This window comes from Zasmidium cellare, assembly GCF_010093935.1.
Source record: "Zasmidium cellare ATCC 36951 unplaced genomic scaffold M409scaffold_25, whole genome shotgun sequence".
NCBI classification, from domain to species: Eukaryota; Fungi; Ascomycota; class Dothideomycetes; order Mycosphaerellales; family Mycosphaerellaceae; genus Zasmidium; species Zasmidium cellare.
The window spans coordinates 341458-365040 of record NW_022986969.1 but is presented as its reverse complement, the minus strand read 5'-3'; the positions used below and the strand labels follow the sequence as shown (position 1 = coordinate 365040).

Here is a 23583-nt window from a genome sequence, read left to right as displayed (position 1 = left end):
GACCAACAACAAACACGCCCACGCCCACGAGATCGATCCAACATGGACCGCCTTCGAAAGCTCTGGCGCACCGAGCAGCCTTACGAACCCCTGGAGAATGGCGAGACAGAAGGAGAAACAAACTTTGTGAGGAGAAAAGCGGGATTTCAATACATCGAATATGGCATCTTCCTCCTGCTTGGAGTCTCGATGCTGTGGGCATGGAACATGTTTCTCGCAGCAGGGCCATACTTCCAACGCCGCTTCAAAGGCAATCCCTGGATCCATGAGAACTTCCAGGCCGCTGAGATCTCCGTCTCCACAATTACAAACTTGGGCTCGATGCTCATCCTCACGAGAATGCAAGCCAATGCGTCCTATTCGAAACGAATCATCATTTCGCTGGTCATAAACATGGCGGTCTTCGCGCTGCTGTCAGCGTCTACGGCGATCAAGACGTCCGCTGGGGTATACTTTGGCTTCTTGATGGTCATGATGTTCCTGACCAGCCTTGCTACTGGCGCGGCCCAGAATGGAATTTTTGCGTTCGTGTCAGGCTTCGCGGAACCCAAATACACTCAAGGCATCATGACTGGGCAAGCCATAGCCGGGGTGCTTCCATGCATCGCGCAGATTGTCTCTGTGCTGTCCGTGCAGGGCGATCAGAAGAAACCAAAGCATGACGGACCACCGGGGCCGCCTCCTGTGCATTGGACGGCGGCCTTGGCCTACTTCTGCACCGCCACGGCAATCTCTGTCATAACGCTGTTCGCCTTCTCGATTCTACTCGCACGCAATCGACAGCCTAAGAAGCTTCAAGACAACAACACACCAGACGATACTGGCGCTGGCGAGGGACGCAAATCGATTCCGCTGTTATATCTCTTTCGAAAGCTGTTCTGGCTTGCCGGGGGTGTGTTTGTCACTTTCGCCATCACCATGGTCTTCCCCGTCTTCACCCAGCGCATTGTATCCGTCCGTCCACCTGAGGAGCAACCACCAATCCTCCAGCCACCGAGCTTCATTCCCCTGGCCCTACTGTTCTGGAACATCGGTGACCTGATCGGTCGTCTCCTAACCGCCGTGCCTTCTTTGTCCCTGGTCCTATGCCCACGTGTAGTCTTCGGCCTCGCCATCTCACGTGTCATCTTCGTCGGCCTCTACCATCTGTGCAATCTCCGCGGGCAAGGAGCAATCGTCAAAAGCGACTTCTTCTACCTGGTGGTTGTACAACTCTTCTTCGGCATGTCAAATGGCTATCTCGGTAGCACCTGTATGATTGGCGCTGGCGAATGGGTCGACGAGGAAGAGCGTGAGGCAGCTGGAGGTTTCATGGGGCTGTGTCTGGTCGCTGGACTGACCGTCGGCAGCCTCTTGAGCTTCTTCATCACGGGGACATGAGACAGATCGATGACATATCATGCTTTTCATATATGACGAAACCTATCAATAGGCTCAACAAGCCTCCAAGCGCCACGCTATCCCAAAAATCACAAGACATCAAATCAAGTTGCTAGAGAGTCGAAGAACCGGACCAGGCTCATAGCACAGGTGGCCGCCGTGCCTCCGACGAGGATCATCTGCAGTCCCCCTTTGGTTCCCGACCAGACATTCTCAGGACCGTACCAGCCATTGTTGAAGCATGTCTTGCTGTAGCCGAATGTGAACAGGCTGACAGCCATGAAGGCGAAAGACCACCATAATGCGAGCATGACTTGGTCTTTACCAACCAGGAAGTAAGGGATCAGTGGGAGGAAGCCGCCTATCATGAGTCAGTATGTAAAACACGGCATTGTTAAGGATGGATGTATCTTACCAAGAAAGTATCCACATGCTATGGTGATGGCGCAAGTCAACGCTCGGGAGGCTTCTTGCTCGGGCTGGTTGTGCTGGAAGTGCATGAGGAACTGCACCAGATTCGGCGACTTGGTCAAATGTGTCGCGAGGTCCTCCGTCAAATACGAAGGAAGATCGTAGGGCTCCAGAATCTCTCGGATTGACGAGGCGGCGTCTGCTGGGTCTCTTGATACCAAAGCACGGGTCTCGTTCAGTGTTGCTGTGCCTGCGTCTCTGCAAATGCATGTTAGTTGACCCTAACATAAATCATAGAATGATGAATATCAACATACTCCTCACTCTTCGCCGCCAAATAACCCCCCAACCCCATCGAAATCGCCCCCGCCGTCAACTCGGCCAACCCCGCGAAAATCACTACCTTCGTATTCCCCAACGCCGACAGCCCCGCCGTCAGAGCAAAAGGCACCGTCAACCCATCACTCAACCCAATAATCGCATCCGACACCGTGCGCGGATCGATCTTCGCAGCAGCAGCAGCGGCCTTCTTCTCCCTCTCCAGCTCGTTCAAGGTGCTCGAGTCGGAGTGTTGGGACTCGATGTCGAGGGAGGAGCGGGCGGTGGTGGAGGGGGAGCGGCTGGATGAGCGGGTGGTGGGGAGGAGGCGTTCGCGTTTTTCGGCGAGGGCTTTGTTTGGGGTGCGCGCGAAGAGGTTCGTGAGCCATTGTGTGAGGGAGGGGCCGGAGGAGCGGCGGCGGCGGCGGGCGTCTGCGAAGGCTTCGCATTCGTTTGGGTAGGCCATGGTTTTTGGGGTGGGAGATGTCGGTTATTTTGTTGGGTTCTCAATGATGCTCTTGTATGTATTCTTTCCCCCTTTTGATTCGTCGTGGATAGCAAATCTTGAGATATACTCGATCGGTAGATAGAAAGATGATTGAGAGCAACAACCTACACGAGAAGAGAGAGACGGAAGGACAACCCACCACATATAACACTCAAGACGGCAAGAGAAGTTACGTTTCCGGCACTCTGGCCGAACGAACGACCACTCCACCCGCATGAAGTCGCAAAAAACGCGGCGCAGATCCACGCAATTCGACGCAGTAGCCTTTCCCATGTCACAAAGCAGTGCAACTCAGGAAAACCACTCGACCACTCACATCCGACGAGATTACCATGTGCGCAGGGCCCGCCACCCAGGCTTGCCTCGAGAGGGAAGGTGTCGTAGAGGTGGCAGACGCAGGGCGAGAAAGCTTAGCGTGCGCAGACAAGCTTGGTTAGGACTAAGCTGCGGGCGCGGCGCGTTCCTGGGCTGAGGGACGAATCAGGTGGGGAGGTTTTGTCAGGTTTGGTGGATGGCTCGGCTGTTCGGCATGCCGTGGGAAGCGTTGGAGGACCTCGTGGGCTGCTCGTGGGAGGGGGATGGTTTGGGCGTTGGCTGCGTGGCGGGCTACACTTTGTCGATTGTCTTCCTGCTGTGAGTGCGGGTTGTGCGATTTCTGCCACTGCTATGGTCATCAATGCCTGCTGTGTCCCAGACGACGACATGTTTCACCCGCAATGCCCAGCCCGGGACCACTTGGAAAGTCGTCAGTCGGTGACGAAGCCGATGGCTTGGCTATTCTGTTCTACGTGAGTGTATACAAACCCTGTGAGAATCCGATGATGACACGCTCAGAGTGTAACCTGAATGTTCGTGGCCGTTGCGGTGAAAATCGTGCTGTGAGGCTTCAGCCTCACCGAGGCATTTGAGGCATCAACAACAATTAGGAGCAGGAGACTATTCAGCGAAAACAACAGCATTCACTTCCACTCATCCCCCAATCGAGAGGACCGATTTCAGGACTTGCACCAGCTCGCTCCCACCCTCCGCGCTCCAACTCTGACAACGCCACGCAACAAAACAATCCGGTCGAACCAACACACACCCCGTCTCCTCCACGTCGCGAACATCAGCCCAATCGCCATAAACATCTTCCCATTCCTGTCTGAAGCCGATCCTATGGACCGTGATAGGAATTCCGAAATCCCGCCTCGCCTCCTCGACGGCCGCACTCCAGCCGTGACCTCCAGCACCCGTAAACAGCGCGAAGTGGCCTTTACCCGCCAGGTCGATGGTCGAGACGAGCTTTGACGGAATCGTCTTGCCCAGCCAGATGTGTGGCAGGCGGGCGCCGGGGTACGTCGTTGGGTGGTAATGCTCGAGGGGATCGGTGTCGAAAGTCGGAGCGTCGCCTTGTCCGGTCTTGGAGATGGCTGTGGATGTGTATCGATGGTTCATCTCGATGCCCAGGCCGTGTTCCTCGCGGTTGATGAGTTTTAATGCCGCGCGGAGTCGCTCGCGACGCGCATGTCCGGCTGGGGAGTCTTCTTGGAGTTCTCGCAATGAAGCGACTCGGGACGGGGGGTCTTTCTCCAGGCTCCCGAGGGCCTCCCAGACCTTTTTGTGGTTGCGAAGGGAATCGTTTGCCCTTACCGTAAGTCAGCTTCGGCGATGGCCGCGGTACTTTTTCGAGGGGGTATACGCACTGTGTCACGACGTCCAAGCCAACGGGCTGCCGTTCGTCGCTGTAGGTCTCGAGTAGCTGTTTGCCAGCAATTCCTGCAAATGTGTCAGACAGGAGCGTGGTAGTAGTTTGTACAACCCGGACGCAATCACCTTTCTCAACATAAGCCACCTTCCACGCCAGATTATGTGCATCCTGGATACAAGTATTCGATCCAAGCCCGTGATTCGGAGGATGGCGATGGACCGCATCGCCCAGACAGAAAACATTGCCGACCGAATACTTCTCCGCCGCCACTTCATTGATGGACCACGTCGAAATCCCCTTGATCGTCACCTCAACCGAGTCATCGCCGATAAACTCACGCACACGTTGGATATACTCCCCCGGCTCCCGCGCCTTCTTCTCAGCCTCCGGTTCCGTGAAGATGATGCAGAGCCACTCATGCCAGGGCTTCACCATGCGCATGCAGCCGATCCACGCATACTCAGGATGCTCTTTCTCGGGTGTCAGGACCCAGTGGAGGTTGCCTTTCCGGTGCTCCATGAGATGGCTCAGGTCCGCTTCGATCAGGATGTTGATGGCGAAGCCTTGCCCTGGCCGCTTAATCATCGGGAGTTCCAGTTGACGAGCGATGCGACTTCGCGCTCCGTCCGCACCGAAAAGGTATTTCGACCGAACCGCATAGTCTGCATTGATGATGTTGTCGTGAAGGGTTGTCCGAATCGAGCCGTTTGACTTGTCGTTCTCGAAAGAGACAAACGACGTGTTGAAACGGAGTTTGAATCCGTTCAGAGTGGCGTGGCGAACCAGGATTGGCTCGAGCAGAGTCTGAGGGAGGTCGAGGGGGCTTGAAGGGCTCGCTCGCTCGTAATCGCCCTTTCTCTTTGGGTCGTTGCCCCAGGAATAGATTCGAGCGTACTCTTCACCTGCGAAGCCATTGGACCATCGGGTGTGCATCATGGTGTCACCGCCCATTCCTACGTCGTAGCACTGCTTGTCCAGGCCGATGTCTCGGAGGCAATCTGCCGACTGTGAGTGAATCGTACCCGTATGATTGTAGCAATGGAGACACACCTAGCGCAGCCATGTTCGTGATATGTGCTCTTGGTGTATCGGCATTGCTGGAATCTTGAGTGACGAGCATGCCCGTAAGGCCTGTAGGAAAAGATAGTCAGGTAAGAAGCTCAATACTTCAAAAGTCTTGCTGTTCAAACCATTTTGCGCCAGGAAACAAGCCAGAGACGCTCCAGCAGGTCCAGTTCCCACAATTAGACAATCCACTATGACATCCTTGTCGTCGCCGGCGTTGTTGTCGTTGTTCAACATGTCTGGTGCCATGCTTTGAAGACGATAGCTAGAATACCTTTTCTCATAGTTGAAACATGTCTTGCGGCGCTTCTGATATACAGGCTCACGAGGTGAAGCTGCATATACTGATATCATGATGCCTCGGAATGCTGTGGAGGCTTCCTTTCGCAGGGATTGCCGCTTTCGACTAGCGCAAGGCTGAAGTCGGAGGTCGTTGGGGTTTGCACTTTGAGAACGATTCCAAGGGAGGAAAGTCTGGGGACTTGGAGAGAACTCCAAGCTGGAAGGTCGATCACATGGGGTCGCGTGATTCCTGCGGTTGTTCTCGGACGAGTTTCAGATTCCGTGCCATCTTCTGGCTGCATGGCCAGGGCAGGCGAGAGAGAGCAGCTTCAAACATGACCACCGACCTGCGGCTGCCAAACCTCCCATCCAGTTTCACAAAGCCCGCGACCACGAACGGAATGGTTCATAATCCGGAAAGGATGGCCAGAGCGAGGCAAGTCGAAGGAGAGCTCGTAGACTGAATGTCATGGCGCAGTTCGAACATGAAGCGAGTGTAAAGTGTCGACCAGGAGCAAGTGGGACATCAGCGAATTCTTCGCGGCAAAACTGGCCTCTGCTGGCAGCGCCGCGGTAGTTGGGTATCGGAAGTCGGTCGGGTGTACACGTCCAGAGATCTGGAGTTGCGTCAAAGGTAGCAGTGGAATGCGCGACAGATGTAGAGATGTGACTTACCATAATGACATTGGATAACAGTCATGATACTGTCCGTTGAAAGTCTGGTCTAGCCGACAGCGCTCCGTATGTACATAGTAGCATAGCCTGGACTCTGCTCTGATCCAGACAAACGCGGGCTATTGGACAGTAAAGCGAGGGGATATGTGATATGTGTAAGATGAGGTAGGGGGGTTGCGCCGTCGACAGGCGATCGATTCCACAGCGCACTCTGTACCTTGCGAGGCTTTGCTCCGCGACAAGTGAATTCTCAGCATGCGTCGAGGCTGCCTCGAAACGAGCCAAGTATGTTGGGGCAGGCACGTTGTTGGCTCCACCTGGCATCTGGATGGATCTCTATCTCCCGGCCATGAATGAGCGTTAGCCTCGCGATCCTCAGTTTCGGATGCCAGGTGGAAGACTGCAGGCGGCTGGTCATGATCGAGGCATTGCTTGCGAAGAGCAGAGCCAGAGAGAAAGGGAGTATGCAATCCAAAAAGCTTCACCTGACGGGACGTCCTGCGTCCAGTCTCCACCCCCACCCCCACACGGAAACGACAAGCCAACATCACCTTGGGATAACCCAACCACCCTCCCTTCCATTCCTTCATCACAAGCTTTCGATGTGAAACAATGACATTTCGCCAGGAGAGGAAGGCTCGGCTAGCACCAATCGATAGATTGCAATGCATGCTGACTGACAGAGACGGTGCGATTTCTGCTCGCGTACGTTTGGTCGAGCAGAGCATCTCAGAAGACACCGGAGAACGCATACCAAAGAGCGCCCGTTCGAATATGCCGTCTGCTCCGAGCATTGCCCCGAGCAGATGTCAAGGCCACCCATGAGAAGACATGCCTTCTGGCGCAGGCTTCCGATGTCGAGCCGTCCAGCTCTAGTAACATCATCGAAACGTCTGGCCGCAAACGCATCCGCGTTGCTTGCAGTAGCTGGAGAAGATGAAAGATCGCTTGCGACGGCCACGCTCCGTGCGAGGCTTGTCTGGTGACTTCTAATCGCTGTCACTACGAGCTTGCGGCTTTTGGCTGCACGAGCGATGGCAGGGCAAACGTGGCAACAACTCGGACAACAACTCGTTCGCTGGTTCCCGCGGCGATGTTGGGGTCGCTCCGGCTGAAGAAGCCGCCCCGACTGGTCAATAGCTCCAATGCCCTTTCATACAATCTCTATCGAAAGCAAATGCACAATCTAATTTTTTACCACACTAGAAGCCATCTCTACCACCCTCACGCACTAATCCGCTGTTTCCCTCCCCAAATCACCGGCACCGGCGGTCCCCACACCGCCATATTCCCAGCCACAGCCCTATAAACACCAGTATCCCCATTGACCAAATCTCCATCCGCATAGTGCTCTATGATGAACCGGTCCGAGTCATACCAATAATCAAACACCTGCGACCCGTGAACGTGCCGTCCAATACCCCAGACGAGCTCATGGCCGTGGTCTAGAAGCCACTGATGCCCGATCATCTGCGTGTCGATGTCCTCGACCTCGAAGGAAGAGTGATGGATTTTCGTCCCGGGGTTTTCGCTGCGCGTCAGGAGGAGGCAGTGGTGGTCGACGTATTCGGCTCCGAGGTCGAGGTGCATGAAGGAGGCGACGTCCAGGTCCTCTTTACCGGGAGCGTGGAGCACGTCGGTGGGTTTGAAGTTGAAGGTTGATGTGTACCAGGCGCAGGTCGCTTCGTAGTTGTCCGTCTCGTAGCCGAAGTGGCCTAGTTTGTGAATTGCGGCGGGGCTTTGGACCATGCGGGTATATTCACCTAGGGAGTCTGTCAGGGAGCGTTCAAGTCATAAGAGTGCGCTTGCTTACCCTTGCGCTGCTTGTCGATTGCACCATTCAACGTAGGTCTCCCACCGTCTACCACGGAGATCCCCTTCGTCGTAAGAGACTGCTCCTGCTGCCCATACAGAATCCTCATCTCGTACCCATTCGGATCGCGTATCTTCACCAGGCTGCCTTGGCCTGGCCAAGCACTGATGTCAACGATCTCGGCGCCGGGGAGTCGACATGCCCGGGCAAAGTCCTCGCGGGACCTCGCCACAAACCCCGCGCCGACGAACTTCTTCGCCTCGCCCGCTGGGGCCTGAGCGGCGATGTAGACGTATTGGTCTAGACCGTAGCCTCGAAAGAGGACGAGGTTCTCGTCAGGCTGTGTGTCGGCTTCCTCGAGGCCGAAGTCCTTGGCGAATGCTTTGAACTTGTTGAGGTCTTGATGCAGGTATATGACATGGGAGAGGCGGGTCAAGGTGATTTTGTCGTTGTCTGCCATGGTTTCAGTGGAGTTGAAGGTCCTTTGAGTGTGTTATGATGGGTTTGGGCATCTTGATCGTTCGTGGTGGCCTTTTAAAAGACATTGTCAACGGCGGAAATATGTGGACTTGGAACATCGCTATCCCGTCCTCGCAGTGATGCGTCTGTCTTTACTATGCTCTCGCCATATGATGACATGTGCTGTTTGTTTGTGGACGATCGGTCGACTCCATCCACAGATTGTCGTCAGGGGCTCCTATCCCGTGCATGTTCCGCTCATCGAGCTTTGGGACACATCCTTTCCAGAAGCTACAATCGAGCCGAGCGACATTAACTTCTTCTTGGCGATTAGATATCTCGCCATGATTCCCCATTTGAGCCATCCCGCCTATCGCCGAATTGGTTTCCAACGGGCAATGCGAGCTGACCCATATGCGCAGTCAGGATCGCTCAAGATAAACCTACCCCATGCAGTTCCGAGGCGTCCACATGAATCCGCCACAGTCCTGAAAGAAGTATCTACCCAGCGCCTTCAATCAGACCCAGTGAACGCCCAGAACGCCATAAGAGGTGATAAACCCGGGGACTCCTGCTCTGAAATGCCTACTAAATATGAACGTTACCCTTGTGTCGCCAGAACGTCTACACAATGAGCGCAGCTAGACCCGCCAATGAAGGCCAACTGGCCCAGGACCTACCTGGTATTACAACGTATATCACCGGTCATGATGCGGGCTCAGGAGAGACGATTGTGCAACATGCTCGTCCAGGGAAATGGCAATCCATCGACAACAACGGAATGGCGTTCAACGTGGCCTTTACGACATCCAACTTCCCAGTATCAATGAACGAGGACATCGATATCGCGACTCACGATACGCGGCTGGCCTCATCCAAACTCGGAATCGTCAATCCCGGAGGCACCGTCCTCCGCTTCGTCGACTTTGCCCCGGGTTTCGAGTCCATGATGCATCGCACGCAGAGCCTCGATTACGGGGTCGTCATTGCGGGGAGCATCGAACTAATCTTGGACTCGGGGAGGCGACAGGTTCTCCATCCGGGGGATTGTTGTATTCAGAGAGGGACGAATCATGCTTGGAGGAATCCGAGCCCGGACGCGTGGGCGAGAGTTGTGTATGTTCTTCAAGACTCGCAGCCGATCAAGACGGCCGATGGATCGGTGTTGATGGAGTTCTTGGGGAGAAGTGCCGGGGAGATTCCCAGTAGTGGTAATGCTTGAGAGGCATCTGGGGAGTCGTAAAAGAACCCTGTTCTGACGTGCCTTTGGGGGAAAGCGTTCGATTAGGTAGAAGGGTGCTTTCCCTTTATGAATGCAGAGCAGAGCGTAGCAGCACTTGCTGGTTAGTTTGATGCCTTACGATCCTCAAGACTGTCGTCGACGCTGTGATGGTGCACCCGGATCGAATGAGATTGATGGATGAGACATGGATGTCGCTTCGGACCCGCACGCAATCGACTTTCGGCTCTTGGGGCTCGGTATCGGATTGCGGCTGATGCCGCCTCCATATCACTGCTCACACTGCTTCAAAAGATGTTTTTTCCAGCAATTGTTCGAATTTTGTCCATGCCTTCGAGAACCGATCATGTCCGGACGTGCTCGTTGGGCATCCCTTGGCAAGGATGAAACACTCTCGGTTCGGGTCTCGGATGGCTGCGTCTCGTACCGGTCCCGCGTGGACGTCATGAAGCATTCAAGCTCACCAGATCTATCGCGCTGCCCGATGCACATCAGGAGACTGCAGCAGGGAAAAGCACTGCCAGCGTGTAGACAAACCCCTGCTCTTTCCGCATGCTCCATCTACCATTTCCTTCCGTTTCTCATAGATATATACGTCAACCAGTAGGTCCACTGACTCGGCGTCCTCCGATCAGCTGCAGATCTTCAATCAACGGCCGATCATCAAACGGCTCCTAGATCGCGCATTTTAACACAACAGCAGTGGGTTCTGCCCAGATATCTATGACTAGTCTACCTGAGCACTCGAAGCAGAGTGAAGTTTGCAAGCTGCCACGCATTCACGCCTGGTCAAGATGGCTAGATCGGGCGCGACAGCATAGCGGTGACAATGGCTGAAAGTCCACGCTCTGCATTCGGCCGTGGTTCGCGGCCTTCGAGTCGCGGAGCTCTCAGTCATGCCTCAGATGCCACCGAACGACCAGACTCCGCCGGGTCTACGAGGACCCTCACCCAAGAGATTGACCACATCAAGCACCTCATCAGCCGATCTAAGAATGCCCCGACTCAATCCGCCGGCAGTATCACTGCACAGGTGTTTCGACAGAGAAGCTCCTCTACGCCAGTCAGCACCGCGCACATCTACCACGAGCTAGACCAGTTGAAGAAGCGCATCAAAACCGAGCATCATACCCTCATTCGGAGACCCTCGCAGACCGATCCCGAGACTGAATCAGAGGCCGAGCCAGATGATCTACTTGACGAGCGAGAAGAGGAGCTAGAGAGAGCGAGGGAGGAAGTGCTCATTGTAAAGCAGAATGGGGAGCAGTTGCTGGAAGCTGCCGAGAGAAAAGTCGACGGTCTCACGGGTGAAAAGGAGTCTCTGGAAGGCACACTAAGCGGATATCGATCAGAGTTGAACAAGGTCAAAAAGGAGAAAGGAGCTTTGGAGCGGCGGATACGTGAAGTACAACAGCAGAGTGACAAGCAGGTGCAGGACCTTAAATACTCCCTTCAACAACACCAACTCCAAGTGCAAGAGCTGCGAGAGGAGAAGGAGAAGAAAGATGCTTCGAATGAGGAGGCCAGCCAGCAGATCTCCAGATTGCAGGCGCTGAAGGCTGAGATTGAGCAAAGGTTGGCGACGAGCAGCGAACGAGTCTCGAATTTGGAGCTGGAGAATCAAAAGGCTGCGGACAAAATTCAACGCACAGTTGAAGAACACAAGGTCAGCGAGGACAACTTAAAGAATCAGCTCGAGCAGGTACAATTGCAGCATGCTGATGTAAAATCTGAAATAACTCGGCATCAATCGATCAGTGATGAGCTGAGGCAGAAGCTGGAGAAATCGGAGGCTCTTGTTGACCAAGTGAGTGAGGAACGCGACGCTCGATGCAGTGAGCTCAGTAGCCACGTCGAGGAGCAGAAGAAGGCCGCGGATGCTCATGGGAAACACATTACTTCTCTGCAAAGTGAGCTTGACGAGAAGGATGTCCACGCTAGCAGACTTGCGAAGGATATCGAAGACTTTCGTCTTAAGCTTCAGGAAGCAGTGGCAGAAAGAGAGCATCTTGTCAAGGTTCACGATGAAAAATTGCAAAATGCTAAAGCCCGACATGAGCAGGCCGTCCGCGATATTCAAGAAGAGCACGACGCAAGGAACAGCCGTGCCGAAGAAGCGCTCAGTCTTGCGAACAGTGCTCATGTCGAAGAGCTTGAAAGAACGAAGACGTCAAGTGCCAAGGACCTTTACGAGGCGAAGTCGCAGCACAATGGCGAGCTAGACAAGTTGAGGGCCTTGCACGTTGAAGAGATTGGCGGGCTTACGAGTGCTCATGACGATGAGCTTTCTTCCGTCAAAGACAATCACAGCCAGGAGCTATCGACGGTAAGAGCCACTCATGATGAGCAGCTTCGAAATGTCAATGACGAGCTTCGTGAAGCGAGACGTGCCGCTAAAGACGCGTCTGCTGGATATGCCCAAGAGATTGAAGCTCTTCAAGCAGAACACAGAAGTCACGCTCAAGCTGCCAGCGACGACCTGGATGATGTGAGGCGACGTCTTGAGGAGGTTCAGACTAAGGCAGACAAGCAAATCGCTGACTTGAAGGATGCCATCGTCTCTCACGAGAAGACTGCCGACTCGTTACGTGACAGTTTTGTCAAGAAAGATGCAGAGCATCAAGCACGAGTCCGTGACTTGGAGATAAATGTAGAGGAGAACGAGCAGCAGCTGGCTAGTTTACGTGCTGTGCATGCTGAGCTTGAGAAATCCTCCGAGTCGAAGATCCAGGACTTAACGTCTGAGTTGACTTCTCGAAACGACGAGATTCAAAGGTCCCTAGCAGAGGTCTCTGAACTTCGTCAGCATTTGGAGACTCGCACAGCCAGCTATGAGAAGCGCGTGAACGATCTCACCAACGAAGTGGTAGCGAAAGAGAAGCGACTCCAAGAGGCTGAAGAGGCACGAGCAAACGCACTGCAGGACCTCATTGGCAAGCACTCAACTGCTCTCGAGGATCTTAAGACCTTCCACGCCGCTGAAGTAGATCGCCTGCACTTGGAGTACAAGGATTCGGCAGAAAGCTCTGGTCAGGACCACAGTGGCAAAATTGCAGACTTGAATGAATACCACCAACGAGCACTTGAGCAGGTGAAGCAAGAAAATGACAAGATGTCGCAAGAACTGAAAGACGCGCATGCTCGGGAGCAGGACACGCTCAAGGGCCAGCACACTAGTGAGACTGAGCGAATGCGGCAGGAGCACATCCATGCTCTTGCAGAAGCTAAGCAGCGAACGGATCAACTCAGGTCTGAGCATCAGCGTGAGAAGGAAGTACTAGCGACAGAACATACAAGGAGTCTGGGTCAAGCCAGAAGTGAGTCAGATGAGGCGCACTCGGTCGTACTGGCGCAGAAAGATCAAGACTTTCAGCACCGCCTTGAGGGCCTCCAAGATGACCACGAGAAGGAGAGGCAACTTCTGGTCTCTGAACATGCAGACTCTATACAGCAAGGAAGACAGGAGGCTCATGCACACGGAGAGGCACGGCTGGCAGAGCTCCAACAAGAGCATGACTTTGAACTTGCCAGGCTCCATTCTGAAAATGAGGCAAAGGCAAGAGAAATTCAGGAAAGGCATGAGGAAGCTCTTCGCCGCGCAGAAGCCAGTCGCAGGAGCCTGGAAAACATTCATGCCGACGCACTCAGTGACATCCGAAAGCAGCACGAAGCCCTCACTTCGCAGATGCAGGAGAAACATGACGCCGACCTCCAAGCCCAAACTGCAAAGGCCAAAGAACAACATGAAGATACCGTGGCAACCCATGACGCAAAGATAGATACACTACTCTCTGACCACGAGTCTGTGATTTCTGGCCTGAAGAAGGATCTTGTCTCTGCGCAAGAGACCCTCGCTGCTGCTTACGCAGGTCACGAACTTGCTGCTGAGCAACTGCAGTCTGCCCACGGTACTGAACTGGATAGGCTAAAGTCGAATCATGAAGGCGAGCTTGGGGAGCTGCGTTCCGCCCATAACAATGAGCTCAATGACCTTCGTACTGCATTGACACAGGGTGAAGATCGAATGATCGCCTCCAAAGCTGAGCACGACGCCGCGGTGGAGGACTTACGCTCCTCGCACAGTGCAGCACTCCAGCAGCTGCGAGATGAACATGATCGAACTATCGTAGAGGCTCAGTCGGAACACGATACAGAAGTGAAGGGCTTGCGTGATGCAATGGAAGACTTGCGCTCCTCGCACAGTGTAGCGATCCAGCAGATACAAGAGCAGCATGATCGTGGCGTCAAGGATTCTCAAGCGAAGCACGACGAAGAATTGAAAGGCTTGCGTGATGAGCTTGCGCAAGCGCAGGACAGGTCTACTGCTGCGCAGGCTGCACATGATCTTGCCTTTCAGAATCTGCAATCTGCGCATAGTTTGGACCTTGAAAAGCTTAGGATTACCCACGACGAAGCAATGAAAGAGCAAGGATCTAGGCACGAGGACCAATTGCAAGGCCTTCGAAAGGAGACCGAGGCTGCCCAATCCAACCTGGAACGAGAGCACGACGAGACTCTTACCGGTCTCCGTTCTGAACATCAGACCCACGTCAACGCGATCAACAACGATCGTTCAGAGAAGCTGTCAAGCTTGCAAGATGAGCATCAGTCTGCGATTGCCGATCTCAAAGCAGAGCATGCAAGACTGCTAGATAATGCACGGCAAGCAAGCACGCTCTCGGATCGTGAAAAGGAAGACAAGCACGAAGCGGCGATACAGACGCTCCGGGCGTCAGCCACTGCAGATCTTGAGAGGCTTCGCGAGGGACACGCTCAGGAGCTGAAAGCCAGAGAGGCACAACATCAAGAAGTCCGGGATCAAGCGCTTGGCGAGCATGACACCAAGATCGCCAGCATGTTGGCTGAGCATGAGAAGGAGCTCGGCAATCTTCGAGCATCGCTGCTCGCAAGCCGCGAGGAAGAGCGGCAGAAGCAAGAGAAAGCGTCCAGCGACAGCAAAGTAGCCGCTGCAGAACAAGTGGAGAAGCTTCGTATTGAGCATGACAAGACTCTGGACATGGCGAAGGCTGACGGACACGCTGCTATGCAAAAGCTGAATCAAGAGCATGAAGAGCGACTGAGGTCTTTGCAGCAAGAGATGGAGAATACGAAAGCGGAGCATGAGACCGTCTTGCAAGCTCAATTGGCTGAGGCAGAGACTGATTCGAATGGACGACTGACCACGCTACGATCTGAACATAGAATGGCCCTCGAAGAAGCGGAGAAGACGAGCCAGAGCGAGGTCGAAAATTTGCGGCTTGAACATGAGAACCACATTCAGGAACTTCAAGCGTCATTGGAAGCGCAGCAAGCGAGCCACCAGGAAGCATTGGGAGATAGCGAGTCGGCCTGGACTTCAAGGCTTGATGAGGTGAAGAGCCAACATGACACCGCCTTACTGGATCTTCGGGGCAGTCACGAAGAATCATTGGCTCAAAAGGTGAAAGAATTGGAACTTCAACGTGCAGAGGCGTTGGCTTTGGCAGTCAGCAGTGCAGATACCCAAGCGAAGGAGAGAGCCGCTGCAGCCGAACAGCAGCACCGAGCTGCTCTTGAAGCTGCTGTTGAACGATCTCGACAAAGTGGTCAAGCTGAAATCAAGAACTTGAAGAAACGTCATCAGGATGCAGTGGCCCAGGTTCGGTCCAATGCGCAGAAGCAAGCTGCCGCTCAACTCACTGAGTTGGAGCAGAGTCACGCGAAGGAGCTTAAGGCCAGTCTTGACCAAGCACGTGCTGCAATCGAGAAGGCTCGTCAAGAATCGACAGAGTATCATCAGGGCGACATGCTACGGCTCGAAACGGAGCAGCAGTCGAAGTTGACTGAGCTGGAGAATCGTCTACACTCGGAGAGAGAAGCTGAGTTGTCATCGAAACAGTCTGCTTTCGATTCGGAAATTGCAGCCCTGCAAAGTCGCCTGGACGCCTCGCTCACTGGGCAAGCTGAAGCCGAGAGGAGTCTGGCTGGGCTTCGAAAACAAGTCTCGCAAGCGGAGAAACGGACGGCAGAAGCAAAGGATTCTTCGGTTGAGGAGATCTCTTCTTTGCAGAAGGAGAAAGAAGACCTGACCTCGCAGCTTGAGAAGGTCCAGGGAACGCTGCGTGAGTTGCAGAGCAAGTATTCGACTGGTGCCAATACGCCAAAGAATACTGGCACGAACGAGGAGCTTGCGGCTATGAAGTTGCAGCTGGACAGCTTGGAAGAAGAGCGGGCCGCGATGAGGTTGACGTTGCAGAAGAGACTGGACGAGAAGACGGAGCTGACACGACAGAACGACTTTCTCATCAAGGAGCTCGAAGCACTGCTTGCTCAGCGCGCAAGGCCGAAACCACCTACGAGAAACACTAGTGATGCTCTTGTACAGACTGATCAGCTCATCTCTGAGCCAAAAGTCGACCTTGCCTCAGTCCAGCAAGTCAAGTCTGAAAGACGCAAGAGTATTCGCCCAGTGACGCCGATGAGTCCTGGTCAGAGACAAGCAAAGGATGAAGTTGACATGGCTTGGAAGACTCGCTCTTTCGAAGACTACCTGCACGATGCCCATGCTGAATTGTCCGAACTCGGAAGCGTGATCACGGCCAACGAGCAGCTGTTCTCACGCAAGATTGAAGAGCATGTTGGCGAACTCCAGCGAGCGAAAGATCAGCTAGCTTCTGACTACCAATCCAAGCTCGAGAAGCTCGCCGGCGACAAAGAGCGGATGGACAAGATGATCACATCGACGCAAGCCGCGGCATTTGCAAAGGACCGAAGGGATCTCGTAGCACAGTACGACGCCGACTTTGACGACCCAAGCGAACAAGCTGCGATGCTCTCCAGTCTGCCTGTGGGCAAGGCTAGAGCTTTGCGAACGGCCGAGCAACGACTGGTGCAAGATTACAACAAGCGCATTGCGAAACGAAAGTCACAGATTGCGTTGAAGCATGCCGAGGAGTTCCAGACCATTACGCAAGAGTACGACAGAAAGATTGCAGAGCTGCTCAACAACAGGTATAGACTAGAGGGCGACTTGTCCCTGGATCCATCGCAGTTCGAGGATGAGTTTGGAGATTTGCACTCACGATCTGAGCAATTGCAGGCTGAGAAAGCGCAAAGTGCGCACAATACCCCAGTCAGGACGAAGATAATACCACCTGCCGAGGACGACTTTACTCTACAGCCTCGACGAACACGGACACGAGTGTCTGAGGAGCGTCCGCCGTTGATGCAGAGGACTAGCAACCCGCGAAACTCTACTTCCCTTCCACGGTCATCACTGCAGGAGAGGAGAGTCAGCCCTGAGCCCCCAGCTGTGCCCAAAGTGCCATTCCCGGGCAGCAGAGACAGTCCAGAAGCCACCTCGCAACCTTTCCGCGGACGCGAACGATACGCCCCCGTTACGCAAAGATCCCTTATGCGAGTCAAAGAGCCTTCAGACGTGCATCCTCGTCCTCAACAGCGAGTCGTGTCGGAGCCCTCGCCAACGAAGAGACCTGCGTCAAGACGTACAAACGGCAGCACAGCCCACGACCTCAGCGGTTCCTCTGCCAACTTCGAAAGACCTGAAGCATCAGAACATAGTCCCCACCTGCATCCCGACAAGAACTCGCCCTCCAAACCGGGCTTCCTCCGTCGCGTGAAAGACCGCATCTCTTCAGACGGCCACCGTCCTCACATGCCTAGCTTCCATAGACCGGGCTCAGCATCTGGACGACCGGCATCAAGATCTAACAGACCATCTTCCAGAGCTACCAATCACAACACCCGTCTTCCACCTACACCTGAGCCGCAAACCGAGGAGCCCGCGCCAGAACCTGCTGTCCCCGGCGGGCCGGCCTTCATGAAACCTAAGAGGACGAGAGCGAAGAAGTTGTCGAGTGGGATGATCTATTATCAAGCGCCACGGCAGAAGAGTCCGGCTATGGAGTTTGAATGAGATGTGTGTACAGGAGGTGGGTGTATTTCAGTGATGGCGTTTGAGGAGTAGTTTTCAGGGATTCACACAGTTCTTCGCGATCCTGTGAACAACAGGAGAGACTGTACAACCTACGGCCGTGGCATTCATAACAGTGGCGTTTTTGATTTGCTTCATTTCATCTGCATAGCGGTCGAGCGAGCGAGAAAGCCATAACCTCCAATCAATTCAACGGCATCATAATCCGCCAATTTCCTCAAAGGCGACTCTTCCCGTCTCTACACAGCCAAAAAAGCATTAGTACCCTCTCTAAGGCCTTTGATCTCAAGAGGGACATGCTGGCAAGGTATCTCTTACGGGAGGACCGCCACGCATTCGATCTCGACGTCAGTGCCGAGGGGGAGTTGCTTGACGGCGACGCAACTTGAATACACATCTCATGTCAGTACAAACTGTGAGGACGGGGTTGGCTTTGGGAGGAGGGGAAAACGTACGTCCTAGAAGGCTTATTCTCGCCCCAATACTGCGCGTAAACCTCATTCATAGCGCCAAAGTCCTTCATATCGGCAATGAAGACACTAACCTTAACAACTATTTCCCACCCAAATCTCATCAGCACCTATACCCAAAAAACACCCCCACCAAAAAGCTCTGAAGTTGCGTTATCAAGCTGCCCACTCACCATTCTCAATACTCGTCCCCGCGCCCTCCAACACACTCGTCAAGTTCTGAATAATCCTATGCGTCCGATCGCCCACCGTCCCCTCGACCAGCTTCCCCGTCGCGGGGTCCACGGCGACTTGGCCGGAGCAGTAGACGACGCCGTTGGCGACGATGGCTTGGCTGAGGATGCCCTCTAGAGGCTTGGGGGCCTTGTCCGTGAGGACGACTTGTTTGGGGGCCATGGTTGCTAGTCTTGTTGTGTGGAAGTGCTGGCGGGAGATTACGATCGGCGAGGGCGGTCTGGTGAGGAAGAACGATGGATGGATGGATGTGGTGAGACTGCGTGTTATTAGCATGCAGTGAGGTGAGGTGGAGATAGGAAAAGTTTTATAGCTAGGGAGCTCTAGATTAGATAGCTTTGCAGATTGGATTAGGGACAGGTAGGGCGTGCCGTTCATTCATGTCGCAAACGGGGTGTATTACCCTTGGCCTTATGTAACTATCATCATGTGGCGGGGCCGCTTTGGCCGATGCTGGCCGAGCATCTCATCGGAAAACTAGCTGGCTTGAGATCAAAGGACATAACAGTCATAAATGCGGATGTGGATGCGAGATGGGGAGTCAATGGCCTGACTTCCGGGCATCACGTAAGAGAGGTGTTACACATCATGGCTCAATCATTGAATATAGACTTTGCAAGGCGTGCCATGAATTGCCCAGCTCTATCAATAAGCAGACCGTCATAGTCGCAGTGCCTCTTCTCGCTATTCATCCATAGTGTGCACCAGGCACAGCAGCACCATTGGGACCTCTCCCTTCTTACTGTCGTCTATACGCAGCCGTCCTCACTTACATCTTGGGGTGCAGTCAGGAGAATCGAGAACGCCGGTATGCTGTTGCTTGTGCGGCGTTTCTACATCTTCATTGTGCCCCTTCTCTCCAGGTCTATCCTGACACCAGGCAATGGCTTGTTAGTGCTGCAGTACATCGTTAGAAGCCCCGCGGCCTCAAGACGGATTGTTTTCCTGCTCCCAAGGCTGCTGGCGTACAACGTGAAGCTCGTGTGCCCTGGACTGCAGACGCTCATTCCCAGGCCTTGACATGTACATATCGAAGATTTCGGCTTCAGCGGCTGTGTAGCTGCCTCGACGCATGTGATAGTAAACTTGATTGATCGCCCGAGCCACGCCCGAGTCGGCAAAAGGGAGCCATCTCGTGATATCGCGAAAGGTCTTGAAGTCGAGGCATGTGCTGGAGATCCTTTCGTTGAGCTCCATCTTCAGTCTTCCCGGCCATGGTTGAAGGCCAAAGGCCAGCGCTACTTGATACAGCTCGACGATGTCCTCGAGACCCAGCTTGCTGAGGTCTTCGGGACCATAAGGCAGAGTTTGGTCTCCGTGTCGCTCTTCGTTACTCTTCATCCAGGCGATAGCTTCAAGAACAACCTCTTTAGTGGGCAGCTCACGGACGTTCAGACCCAGATGAAGCTCTTTCTTCCCTTTCTTGGCGGCAGCACGCCGCCGACGACGACGGCGTGCTGCGCTTTTGCCACCTCCAACGTGAGGAGTAGCCTCGACGTCAGGGTGATCCGGAACATAGGATTCGTCCGCAAACTCTTCGGGAATGGTCAACTCTGTCGTCCTCGTGTCCGATCTACTGCGGGAAGTCGACCATGTGTCGAAAACTGTGGAGTCAGATGTAGCTGAAGGGGAGGTATCCCTCCATTTCTTCGGCGCCGTGGGTGTGGTGTTCTCGAGGACTGGAATTGTACCGGACATGACCGAGTCAACCATCTTACTTGTCGGACTCTCTCTCTCGTCCGATTGCTCATCCGCCCGTCTACCTCCACTCTTTTTCGTTTTCCAGAACGTAACACTCGCCACAACGGAGAAGCGAGTGAGCAGTCTCAGTGGCATCTCCTCCAGGAACTCGTCGTCAAAGTAGACATCGACCATTTCTTGCTTGGGACGAGCCGGCGTGGGCTCCGAAGGCGCGGCTACAGGGGGTTGCTTGAAGCGCTGCTCATTGCCATAGCTTGCGAGCAGCGTCTGGCCGTCTGGTGTTTGACTCGTGTATAGAGGATGGTCGAAGTAGCCGTAGCCCTTGTAGTAATAGAGTTGGTATCCTGGTCGAGCCCAGTTGGGGTATTGCCAATGAAACGGCTCAGTGACTTGTTCTTCTGCCTGCTCGTGGGGATGGCCGAGATATACAGGTTCATATGTGAGTAGAGATCTATTCCAGGTTTCGTCCCATCCGTCCATTTGTTCAGCGGGATATCCAACCGAGCCATGCAAGTTTTCGCCTTCCATGGCCTGTTGATGCGCCATCACGGATTTCTAGTGCGACGGCGCTTGGACGGCGGCAGTGTGAAGAGGGTGCCGAAAGGTATCGCGGGTTGCGACGCTGTGAATGTTGGTTTGTGAGGTTTCGGAGGTGGAATATGTATGCTTGTCGTGATCGAACAGATGTGCGGGTTGTCTTTGTTGGTTGTGCTTATTGTCATGTTGTGAGTCGTCCGAGCTCATGGAGGTGACGGGCAGTGAATGCGGACAGTTCAAGTGCGCGGCGCAAACAGTGGCAGTCTCGAGTGATTCGATGCTGTGTTTAGTTAGGTGTTCGGGGCGTGACGTTATTGGAAGGTGGAGTCTGCATGTGAAAGTTGAAAGCGACGCAAGAAGCCGCCACGGGAAGGCGGTTGCCCAGGCGGTGTTGCAGTCTCGTGATGGCAGTAGTAAAGCACAGATGGAGGATGGAGGACGGAGGACGATAAGTTGTGAGTTTTCTTGTACGGGCAGCCTGAAGTATGGGCCCTCCAAACTCAAAATGCCCGTCTGGATCAACATTTCACGCCCCACTGTCCGATCTCCTTTTGTATCAAGGCCTCTGCCGCCAAGCACATGCCCCATCGACGCCGCCGTTGGATCCCACGACATGGCCATCTGGCAGCGCGATACGCCCGTCTTGTAGCGCTAAGAGGTCGAACCGATGGGTTTCGACCATCCATCCCTCCTCTACGAGTTCGAGACAGATTTGGACACAGTTCAAGTCGCCCCAGATGGCCTCAAACTCAGCATCCATACGAAAACAGGTCCACTCACCGTCGCTAGACGATGCGTAAAGCCGACCGTTCGGTTTTACCGGAGAAAGTTCAAGTACAAGCTGCACGGTAAGATGGTCTCTCAGGACCATCGATGGCAGGATAATTTCGCGCACGGTGTGCCTCGCGCTGTCGAAATTTAACAATTCGATAGAGTCGAGCGTCTCGCTGATATCAGCACTGCGGTCGGCGTATTGGAGCCACATCTTTTCTCGGAGGATGCGAAACAGGCCGGTGTTGCGGGCACGAACGCCACAGTGCGGCGCGTTGTACACCACGGAGAACTTGAACATACTTCGAACCTCGGGCTCCATTCTTGTCCAGACACCTTGACCCTCTATCCGGATATGCTGACGGCGAGGACTTGCGAGTTTGTAGACAGTTCCTTCGCCTCACCCCAAGAACCGCCGAATCTCTCCACCAACACCCTCAAGATCCAACAAGAACGTATCGTGTCCAAAAAGCGATCGATCCTCGCCAAGTTCAACGTGAGTGACGCTACGGTTGCCGACTTTGCGAAGTGTCTCTGCAATCTCTCGCTGCTGCCAAGCTGGGAATAGTATATCTGATGCGACGCCGAGTACCAATGTTGGGATATCTCGTAGTGATGTGAGGCCCTTGATGAGATCTTCTGGTGGACCGGCAGAAGGTTGGCTTGGGCGTGCGGAGTCTGAGACGTTGGATGCCATCAGGTCGGCGGACGACTCTTGCTCTTCGTAAGGTTCGTCTGGCAGGCTCAAAGTGCAGCGGTCTTGCTTGGCTTGTTCTAAGAAGGCGCCCTGCAGTTTGTCGGCGTTAGCTTGTCGTCGCGAGGCAGTGGCTTCCTGTAGCTGAGCACCCAGGTCGAAGAGATCCATCGCTTTGCTGACATAGAGCAGACTGTTGGCATCGTACTCAAGACACCACTTTTCGCCGGCGTGGTCGAGATATGTTTCAATCAGAAAGTCCGGACAGAGCGCAGGCGGCTTGCTGGGATCTGCTCGTTGCCTGCCAAAGCGCTTCTCCCATTCAGGCCCAGATCTGTATGTGATGGTAGCGATCTCACGAGCAAGCTTCATACCAGTGTGGGGTGGGATACTGGTGTAGTAGTTCCCACGAGTCTTCGCCCAATTGGGGTCATTCATCAGAACCTGACGCTGAGTGTGTCTCATAGCAATACTGTACGGATGGCTTCGTGCACATCCAGAAACAGAGACGATGCGAGCCACGCGTTCGGTATCCAAAACGCCGGCTGCCAGACTCTGCATGCCTCCCATACTGCATCCCACGCTTGCGTACAATGTCTGGATGCCCATTTCATCAAGGAGCCGGAATTGAGCACGAACCATATCTGACATGGTCAAGATCGGGAAGCTTGTGCCATAATGCTGTCCACTCAAGGGGTCAATGCTACTCGGCCCCGTACTGCCATAGCATCCACCAAGTACATTCGTGCATATCACAAAATACTTGTTGGTATCCAAAGGCGCACCAGGGCCAATGAACTTCTCCCACCATCCTGGTTTCGGATTGGCTTCAGTGCTATGAGCATGGCTGCTAGCAGAGAGACCGGTATGCAGGAGGATCGCATTGCTTTTGTCCTTGTTCAATGTGCCCCAAGCCTCCCACGCAATGTCGAACGACGGAAGCACACCTCCCCAGTCTAGCAGAAACGGCTCTGACGAGTGGAACACCTCGTGATTTCCCGTCGTGTACGAAGGCTCAGGACCAGATAACGAGCGCTTTTTGTTCAACTCTTGCGTGCGATTCTCGGCATTGTCAAGGCATGGGAAGGACAATTGAGGATTCGAAATCGAGCGACCTGATGGAGCTTCATCTTGGACAGGCTGTGCGGCAAAGGCTTGAGCGGGTCGTTCTGGCTCGTTCGATATCGATCTTGTCGACTGGGCGAATGGTGCAAATCGGGTTCGAGGATTGGTCTTTCGCAGGGCACGGGGAGCAGATCTTGCGAAACTGCTCACGGGTCGTAGGGCGTTCATGGTAAATGATGTATTCGAGGAACAAGGTCGCGACTCACTTCACAAAGGTGAGATGGACTGACTGAAAGAATTGCCCGCATTGATTTCTCAGCCATTTTGACGACTGAGG

General features: G+C 54.1%; 10 protein-coding genes across 10 annotated transcripts; 3 read left to right on the top strand and 7 right to left on the bottom strand.

The window, feature by feature from the left end:
* Positions 1–42: 42 nt before the first annotated feature.
* Positions 43–1380, top strand: M409DRAFT_25058 (uncharacterized protein; the record flags this gene model as incomplete). The annotated part of the gene is made up of 1 exon (XM_033807526.1): positions 43–1380. The coding sequence occupies one exon, from the start codon at positions 43–45 to the stop codon at positions 1378–1380; it is 1338 nt and encodes a 445-aa protein (XP_033665553.1).
* Positions 1381–1484: 104 nt separating this feature from the next.
* Positions 1485–2575, bottom strand: M409DRAFT_25057 (uncharacterized protein; the record flags this gene model as incomplete). Its single annotated transcript, XM_033807525.1, has 3 exons — positions 1485–1741; positions 1796–2049; positions 2109–2575. The coding sequence occupies 3 exons, from the start codon at positions 2573–2575 to the stop codon at positions 1485–1487; spliced, it is 978 nt and encodes a 325-aa protein (XP_033665552.1).
* A 1011-nt stretch (positions 2576–3586) lies between these two features.
* M409DRAFT_56480 (uncharacterized protein) lies at positions 3587–5621 on the bottom strand (the record flags this gene model as incomplete). The annotated part of the gene is made up of 5 exons (XM_033813307.1): positions 3587–4244; positions 4303–4375; positions 4433–5305; positions 5358–5438; positions 5498–5621. 5 exons carry the CDS (start codon positions 5619–5621, stop codon positions 3587–3589), a joined length of 1809 nt encoding a protein of 602 aa, XP_033665551.1.
* A 1932-nt stretch (positions 5622–7553) lies between these two features.
* M409DRAFT_56479 (uncharacterized protein) lies at positions 7554–8602 on the bottom strand (the record flags this gene model as incomplete). Its single annotated transcript, XM_033813306.1, has 2 exons — positions 7554–8092; positions 8143–8602. The coding sequence occupies 2 exons, from the start codon at positions 8600–8602 to the stop codon at positions 7554–7556; spliced, it is 999 nt and encodes a 332-aa protein (XP_033665550.1).
* A 630-nt stretch (positions 8603–9232) lies between these two features.
* Positions 9233–9823, top strand: M409DRAFT_25054 (uncharacterized protein; the record flags this gene model as incomplete). Its single annotated transcript, XM_033807524.1, has 1 exon — positions 9233–9823. The coding sequence occupies one exon, from the start codon at positions 9233–9235 to the stop codon at positions 9821–9823; it is 591 nt and encodes a 196-aa protein (XP_033665549.1).
* An 847-nt stretch (positions 9824–10670) lies between these two features.
* On the top strand, positions 10671–17756 carry M409DRAFT_56477 (uncharacterized protein; the record flags this gene model as incomplete). Its single annotated transcript, XM_033813305.1, has 1 exon — positions 10671–17756. The coding sequence occupies one exon, from the start codon at positions 10671–10673 to the stop codon at positions 17754–17756; it is 7086 nt and encodes a 2361-aa protein (XP_033665548.1).
* Positions 17757–18088: 332 nt separating this feature from the next.
* On the bottom strand, positions 18089–18640 carry M409DRAFT_37036 (uncharacterized protein; the record flags this gene model as incomplete). Its single annotated transcript, XM_033810660.1, has 3 exons — positions 18089–18158; positions 18230–18326; positions 18418–18640. 3 exons carry the CDS (start codon positions 18638–18640, stop codon positions 18089–18091), a joined length of 390 nt encoding a protein of 129 aa, XP_033665547.1.
* A 765-nt stretch (positions 18641–19405) lies between these two features.
* On the bottom strand, positions 19406–20725 carry M409DRAFT_25051 (uncharacterized protein; the record flags this gene model as incomplete). Its single annotated transcript, XM_033807523.1, has 1 exon — positions 19406–20725. The coding sequence occupies one exon, from the start codon at positions 20723–20725 to the stop codon at positions 19406–19408; it is 1320 nt and encodes a 439-aa protein (XP_033665546.1).
* Positions 20726–21272: 547 nt separating this feature from the next.
* M409DRAFT_25050 (uncharacterized protein) lies at positions 21273–21809 on the bottom strand (the record flags this gene model as incomplete). Its single annotated transcript, XM_033807522.1, has 1 exon — positions 21273–21809. The coding sequence occupies one exon, from the start codon at positions 21807–21809 to the stop codon at positions 21273–21275; it is 537 nt and encodes a 178-aa protein (XP_033665545.1).
* Positions 21810–21887: 78 nt separating this feature from the next.
* On the bottom strand, positions 21888–23474 carry M409DRAFT_25049 (uncharacterized protein; the record flags this gene model as incomplete). The annotated part of the gene is made up of 1 exon (XM_033807521.1): positions 21888–23474. The coding sequence occupies one exon, from the start codon at positions 23472–23474 to the stop codon at positions 21888–21890; it is 1587 nt and encodes a 528-aa protein (XP_033665544.1).
* Between the last annotated feature and the right edge of the window lie 109 nt (positions 23475–23583).